Below are 8334 nucleotides of genomic sequence, written 5' to 3' on the forward strand. Positions count from 1 at the left end.
ATCAAGGAATTTGCATCTCACATATACCTGTACACACACACACACACACACACACACACACGCACGCGCGCACGCACACACGCACGCACACAGAGCAAAATTTTAAAAAGAGAATGAAAAAACAGTGTACACTGCAAAAGACCGCTATCTGCTTCATCATTCATTAGGAAATGTTTACATAGAAAATTAAAGTCTACAAAAAGGAAAAACACTTTTCATCTTGACTCTCCTTTCTGAGTTTTTCAGTTTCCTGTCTCTATTTGGCTGTCCCCATAACACTATTATATCTGTATTGGACCAAATGTATTCACTTGTTTCATCTTGTTTATTGTTTGACTTTAAATGTACTTGTTAACATTGTTCTGTTTAATTTAATTAGATATATATATATATATATATATATATCATTAGGGAAAAATCAGATAATAATGAACAAATTTAGATTCGTAAGAGTTAGGAATTGGGGACCCTCCAAGATTCGACATTTCTTCCAGTTGTTCATGGTTTGTTTAAATGAGGACAGAGTAGAAATTAATATTATCATGTTTGACATGGACTCAAAAGTATTCTGATCTCCTTTAGGAATACTTGCAATACTAATTCTTTATGGCAAGCATAGATAGTCCTGACCAACACACACAAAAAAAAATGACTGTGGTTTATACCAACTCCAGTTAGGTACAGTTCCACAGTAAGACTTCTCATTAAGTGGACACATGTAGTAAGCCCTCTCACCCAGACATTTCCATCAACTTTGAATCTGAATTGTGAGATGAAGTAAAATCCATAATTTACATACTGGAACACCGTTGTAGCCATCACATTCGTATTTACTTGATGTTTTATTTCAATTTTTTAATTCATTGAAACTGACATTTTAAATTGTATTAGCCACTAATACCCATGAATGACATTTATTAAATTATACATGTACACATTTTGAGGATTTATTGGTATTTCTTAATTGGCATTATTATTGGAATAGTAATCAAATACTAGTCATGAAATATATCTCCAAAATTCAAGTGCTATATTTGCAGTAAGAAAAAAAAAAACATAAGAAAGATATATTGGCTTTTGTTTGACGTTTCAGCAAGGATTTTTCCATATAATAAAATTCAGTATCCTGGGTATGGTTTGATCTTGATAGGGACTTTGTATATCATACCCCAGTATTTATGTTTAGGCAAACAATGAACAAGAGGATGGAATGGATGAACTGTCTGGAACACAGGGCCCAATTTTCCATTTTTCGTTGCATACCAAGTTGCTGGTCACTTTTCAAGATTTCATCCAAAGTGTGATTGGACTGACTGTATAAGTCTTACTGCCTTTTCAGAAATCTGCTTTTCTTTTTATGCTTTTTCTTGTACTGTATAGCACGATTCATGCACCTCTCTTTAGATGGTGTACTTTAAAAAAAAAAGTAAAATTTCAAAAATGGTTGTATCACTGCATACCTAAAGTTAGTAGTGTGCAGCATTGGCTGCCTAAATGCACACATTCTCGCAGAATGTTGTGAAAGTCATTCAGGAATGAATATGGTTTTGTACCGTCATCGTAAACTTTTTTATGTAATGCACTGTATAAAAGTGCTAAATTCATTTTCAGATTTAAGAGAATTATTCAGAGGATATATTTGAAATGTCGAAAACAATGCTGTACTTAAAACATTAGTGTCAAGGAAAAAAATATGTCACTGTGATGTGGGTCCTCTTAGTGTGGACACAAGTAGGAAGGAAAAAACTTGGCCAGTCACCTTTCTATACAAAGTGAGGCAGTGGTGATAGATGATGGGTTTTTTTTTTTAATGTAACTTCTTCCCCCATTCCCACATTCTTTTGAAAAAAAAGTAGTAAACATCCAAAAATTGAAATCAGAGCTTTTGTGATCTCTACGAATCATACCAGAAAGTGGGGGGAGGGGGGGAGGGCTAGTGCTGTGCTACTGAAAACCAAGCTTTTTGCTAGACCAGAACAACCTCCATGTGTATGATTAGAACACATCAATAAAATGAGTTGTAGTATTTCTGCAAGTTTGGTGATTTAAGAAATCTGGAATCGAAGCATTCATTCAGCGCTTAGGCCTATTATTAGAAAACCCCTTCTGTAATGCCTTGTAGTAACCCTTTGAGCATTGTAAGATATACAATGGGGGATAAAAGCCTTTCAGATCATTTATTTAGACTTATTATATTAGACCGGTAAAATATACTCTATATCCAAATATCTAATTATGCTGTTTTTTAAAGGGGGGGGTGGTTAGGAAGATAAAGTGTTTCCATGCCGAACACTTACATTTTATATTCAACTGTTAATTTTCCTTCAAGAGGGCTTGATATATTTATTCCCAAATATTCACTGCCATCCAAGTAAAGTGTACTGTTTACAGAAAACAAAAACTCAACTTTTCTAGCATCGCATCACGAATCTCTAGAAAAGGAGGACAAATACATGGGCCTGTGTGTAGATCTATGTCAGAGCTGGTTTCTGCACATTGGAGGTACCTAGCTTGCCTTTAATTAAAGGTATGATAAAGAAAGGGTTATATTTCTTTTTTTCTCCCCAAAAAACAAAGAAACAAATAAAAGATTTCATTTATTTAGCTTTAGGAAGTACAAGAGTAAGTGAAGCCTTAGGAAGCCAAAGAGTTCCCATGAGCACGGACTCCGAACTCTTTGCGGGGCAGTTAGGCTATTTTTGGACTGCATCACTCATAAAATATTGTTTGGGAATTCATACAGGGCATAATTTTATCTATGCTCCAAAACTTTTACTACTTTGTCAGAAAAAAAAATTATATCTAGATAGAATGGAGAGCAGAGCACTTGATTCTTAAGCTCATCTGTCAGGAGATGCGATGGTTACTGCTCTGGTATCTCTAGAGGTCAGTCCGCTTACATTCAAGGGAATCTCTGTGCACTTGACCCTCTCTGTCCCCTGCGTGAACCAACAGGGGACAGTGTTGTCTGCAGATGTGCTTGTGCTGCCCTCCTTGGGCACAAAGAGTATGACCTATTCTCGATGTCTGGCGAAAGGACATCATAGCATAGTGCAAGTATGCCGTAATCATTGCTTTTTAGGCAGTTTAGGAAGTCAAACCATGCAAATTACTCATGTGATAACATGCAATACTCAAAGGGTTTTAATTTAACTCTTCTTTTGAATTCTTCATAATGATTTACTGTAAATGCTTCTCAGTTTGCATGCCTTGATCATTGCTGCTAGTGATTTTATGTGCCAGTAGACCTGAGTTTAGTTTACCAATTTTACTTAAATAGTAAAAGCCACTTACAAAGTGACTGCCTAGGATTTTTTCCCTTTTGTTTAAAGAACTTGGTAATAATGTCTTTTTTTTTTTTTCAAAACAAACAAACAAAAAATGTTGTGTCCTCTTATTTGGTTCTGGTATTTGATTTCCCCCCCATCTTTTTTTTTTTTTTAACAAAGTATAATGTTGGGATTGGAAGCCCTGAGTAATGAAATATTTGGTAAGAATTGTTTATATAGCTCAATGAGGACAAATCTCTGTCAGAAGAATTTTGTCGCCAGAGAGGAAAGAAAAAATTTTTGAACTTAGATTGATTGTTTATGACAACCAAGTAAAAATTTCCTTCAATAAATTAGTGTTTCTGAGCAAATGATTGCCTTGCTTTTAACCTGCTGAACACAATTTTAAAGAATCCAATAAAGGAAGTATTGAATTTTATTCATTTAAAAAGCATCTTTTGTACCAAAGCAAATTTTTTTCTCTACTCATCTCCATCATCAATTTGGACCTATGTTGGTGACCAATGCGTTGGTTACAGAAACTTTTAAGTGAGTGCCTTGAGAAAACTTGGAAATTTGTGCCTGAGGTGGTAAACTTTTAATTAGGTTAATTGTAGTGCTTACCAATCAGTAATTCTACTATCACTCAGGGCTTTCGTACCTTCTAGGTAAAACTTCTTCATTGTGTTTTTTTGAGATACTGTATTTTTTTTAAGTGCCATCATTTAAATTTCACTTAGTAAGTGGCAGATTACATTATTCAGTCCCACAAGCACAGAAACATAGTAACACTAGGAGATATTTCAACATTTATTTTACAATCGACTGAATATATTATGTAAATGAGGTAAGCAACTTTTGTAGAGATTGTATGTGTGAGATAATGTAATGTTCTTTTCCAGTTTTTGGACTACAGTTGAATAAACTTTTTAATTATTTAAAAACATCTTTACCGAATAACATGTGATGGTTTTTTGTATAATGTATTTGATTTTGTAAATACGTATTTCCTGATGTGATTTTTGTGAGAAATGCTAAATCTTTTAGTATATCATGTCCTCTCAAAATTGGCAGGAGCTAAATAATAGTTTGTGGGCGATTTGTATTGTGTACTGTACAATAACTGGGGAACTTTTATAATTATAAAAATATATATTAACTTTTAGTGTGTTGTTTAAACAAATGACTGGAACATACTAAAGATATTAGTAGGATTTTTCTGAATATTTCAGACTTGAACTCAGGCTAGCTTTCTTGTGTTTTTCAAAACAAAATGGTGTCTTGTCTTTTAAAATCAATAAATTTGTTTCCTTGTTACAAATACATTCAAAATGGTTTTTTTTTTCCTCCCAAATCATTGCCAAGAATCTTGTCTTACACCCTCTCATCTAGAGGGTAGTATCTGTGTCATTCCTTAGCTTAGAAACAAAATTGTTTTTCTCTTTCTATGTCAAAAGAAATTTTCAATATTTACACATGAACAGCATAAAAAGAGAAAACAAAATTATAAGCCCAGCAGGATACATATCTTACCCTCAAAGAAAATTAGTGATTGAGTGCTATTTAATTTCAGAAGCTGTCAACATTTCCATTGTAGATCCAGACTTTTGGATGTTCATAATGTGTTTGTTTCGTGTCACTTCACATTGATATTTGGCAATCCAGTTTCCTGCTTGAATTGAAATAGCATATTAACATTCATTTTAATACACTTAAGAAAATACCCTGCCCGGCTTCTTTTGTTTCTTCTTTGAATACATATTGGCAAATGTACTTTTTTGTATACGTGCTGCTGAATATTGACAAATGAAAGTCTCGTAACCACTACCACAATCAAGTTGAAAAGTTTTTAACTTTATAGACATGTAATTATTCGGGTCATAACTATGTAGAGCTTCACTCTAGAATATGAAGTTGCCAACTTTGGGTATTTCTGTGCAAGAAATCTCCTTCTGGGACTTTCTAACATAGCCATATAGAATTACTTATGGCCATATAGAATTACTTCTAAAAGTAAAATACATCTTAGCCCCTAGGAACAAAAGTATTACAGATCATCTAGACATTCAACTCAGTAACCAAAAGAATGCGTCTGCTGTCTGCCAGGACCCTCCTGGATGTTTTCTTTATCTGAAAAGGTGATTTAACCCTCCATTTCTTGGAGTCTTGCATTATTGGATTATTGCAGTTCTCCAAAGCAAACCTAACTTCATAGGTTTTAGACATAGTCGTCTTTGCTCCAATGGTGAGAGAAATAACCCAGTTTCTTTTTCACAATTTAGGTTAACCATGTCAGTCACAGAAGTGACTTCTCTACAAGTGGATCAGGATGGGGAAGACTCTCTCAAGGGACCTTCGTAGACTACCATACCTTCCATTTAATGAAATAGAACTTGGGTTCCAAGGGGAAATATCCCTGCCTTGGGTTCTTGGCCCTCCAGAACCATTAAGCTCTATGTCAGAAGCCTGAAAAGCAAAAATACTTTAAATTACATTTTTTAGTATAATTAAGGGGCTACTCCTACCGCTATTCCTTTATTCGGGAGCCATACATTCTGGCTGTTAGAAGAATTTCACCAACTATTGACGGATGTCTATTTTCTCCTAGCTGGCATCATGGCAGATCCTTCCGCAAGCTGCTGTGGTATTCTACAGAGCCATCTACTTTTGTGTGATGAAACCTAAAAGACCCATGATTTCTGTGATGAAGCACATCCCTTTACCACGCTATTTGTTTTATTTATAGAGAGATACTACACTGGAGATCATGAATAAAATACACAAATATTAAAAGATGAGAAAGAGAAATTAATATTGTAAATCCTCCTTTAATGGTGTTCCCTCCTTCCTATGTTTAAAATAAAGATCTTGTAACTGGGCAACCAGTGGCTCAGGTCTGTAATCTTATCCATTCAGGTAAGGTCCAAGGATCAAGGTTCAAAGCCAAGCACTGGAAGGAGGAAGTGGCGCTGTAGCTCAAGTGGTAGAGCGCTCGCCTTGAGCTGAAGAGCTGAAGGACAGCGCCCAGGCCCAGAGTTCAAGCCCCACGACCGACAAAAAAAAAGAAGAGTTGCATGGAAGGAAAGTGGGTGATACTTATCTCCAAATAATCACCAAAAAAAACCTGGAAGTAGGGCTCTGGTTCAAGTGATAAGAGTGCTAGCCTTCAGGAAAAAACAAAATGGTGCCCAAACCTTTCCAGGTTAACCTGTGGGGAGCATTAGCTTCTGTTATACTCAGTAGCTTGTAAGTAGTAGCAAGTGCCTAGTCAAAAAAAAAAAATCTCTCTGGTGGAGCCCCTACTGAATGCCATGCGTGCCACCATGCCAGGTTGTTCATGGGCAGGGGTCAACATGACTGAGGAAAATGAACCATTGTCCTCAGATTCCCAAGTCTGCTTATGAGTCTGCTCTGCAATGAGTACTTTCTGGTGGATGTTTATCTGAAATACAAGTGTCTTCACATTCAGAGACCTTCTGAAAGATCCAACTTCATAATCAGGCCCATACTCCCTCATCACCCCTCTTCCTATCTTGTTTCCTTTAATTTCCTGATAAACCAGTAGCACTCACTGAAGGGATTTTAACCTGGACATCAGACCATCATCATCACTCCTTTCATGTAGAGAAGACAAATAGAGGTAAATCATGAAGTTCTGGTCGTTCAGGGGCTAGTCTCCCAGGTCACTCCCAAGGAGGGCTGAAAGATAACATCTATCACATAGATGAGTCCAGTTGAACCCAGGCTCAATTACTGACCCAAAGATAGACTAAATGAGTAGAAATACATTTATTTCTACTTGAGTTTTCAGATTCTTCAGGCAATTTCTGTCATCATGTTAGAGTAATTAACATGTTCTTAACTTGGGAACAAATACAATGATGATCATTAGGAAGTGTTCGGGTGTGAGTCAGAATGTTTGGTCTATTTTACCACTCACTTGTGGTTTATTAAATTGAGTTCCTTGAGAAATTCACTTTACTCCTACAAACGTTAGTATTTGTAGAAGGAGAATAAGATCTTTTCTCTGAGACATGGTTGAAAGAGACAGTAGACCTAGTACTTAGGATACACCTTTAAAAGTGAGATCTCAGACTGACCTCCACCCACTAACTACTTCAATGACCTCCAGGTTAAAGTTGAAAAGTCTATGCAGTGTTTGGGAAGTACTTCACACGAGACTATTTAGGTTGATCTGCTTTTATGACTCTCCAAACTAAAAGGAGGAGCTTCGAAGTCAATCAGTATTCCTGTAAAACAGGCTTATCCTCTCCTCCAGAGTAGAGCCTGGTTGACTAAACCAGTGTTCTATATACTTGTGTGTTGACCTGTTCCAGAAGTGTATTTTCGATCAAAAAAACAAAACAAAATCACACATACAACAGAACCCCCATCCCCAAAACAAAAAATCCACCACACCAAAAAACAAACAAAGGTAGATATCTTCAGAAGAAGTTTAGACACAAAAGATAAATTTTCTCTCTCATTCAGCCATTTTAGAATTCCAAGAGGTAAAATTTCCTCTCGATGCACAGATGCTCCTGAGCTTTTCTTTCCTTTATGCATTCAAAAAATAACCATTGAATCAGAGTTTCTTTTAAGTATTCCAGACACCCCAACAACAGTTTGGGGATGGAGCGTCCCTGTTTCTCTCTGTAGACTATTTTTATAGTATGCTCATCTGTCCTCTACACTTCTCTTGCTGCTATATTCAGGCTGTCTGAATCTCACAGCACAGATCATCTATATTAAATGTTGTACATTAGGAGGTAGAGGTTATGGATTGCAGCAAGCTAAGCTTATGTAGTTCTATGCCATGTAGAATTTTTAGTGTGTGTGTGTGTGTGTGTGTGCGTGTGTGTGTGTGTGTGTGTGTGTGTGTGTGTGTGTGTGTGTGTGTGTGTGTGTGTGTGTGTTTGGGGGATTTTAGACTTGTTAGAATTTTTTTAAGTACTTCTTCAGACGATCTCCCAGGAAATTTATCCAAGTAAAAGCTGGATTTCTGACTTTTGAAATCACTATGCAGGGCAACACTGACCCTGCCAGTCTTCATGACAGTTGGCTA

General features: G+C 36.2%; 1 protein-coding gene across 7 annotated transcripts in view; it reads left to right on the forward strand.

Annotated features, from left to right (window-relative positions):
* Rfx3 (regulatory factor X3) overlaps positions 1–6140 on the forward strand; it is a 239868-nt gene extending 233728 nt beyond the window's left edge. For all 7 annotated transcript variants that reach the window (XM_070035668.1, XM_070035669.1, XM_070035665.1 and 4 more), the window contains one exon: positions 5878–6140. In XM_070035668.1, coding sequence (XP_069891769.1) covers positions 5878–5954 — 77 coding nt within the window. In that variant the 3' untranslated portion in view covers positions 5955–6140. The remainder of the gene's footprint in view (positions 1–5877) is intronic.
* Positions 6141–8334: the final 2194 nt, after the last annotated feature.

Source organism: Dipodomys merriami, unplaced genomic scaffold, assembly GCF_024711535.1.
Source record: "Dipodomys merriami isolate MVZ:Mamm:240054 unplaced genomic scaffold, mDipMer1.0.p SCAF_26, whole genome shotgun sequence".
In the NCBI taxonomy this organism is placed as follows: Eukaryota; Metazoa; Chordata; class Mammalia; order Rodentia; family Heteromyidae; genus Dipodomys; species Dipodomys merriami.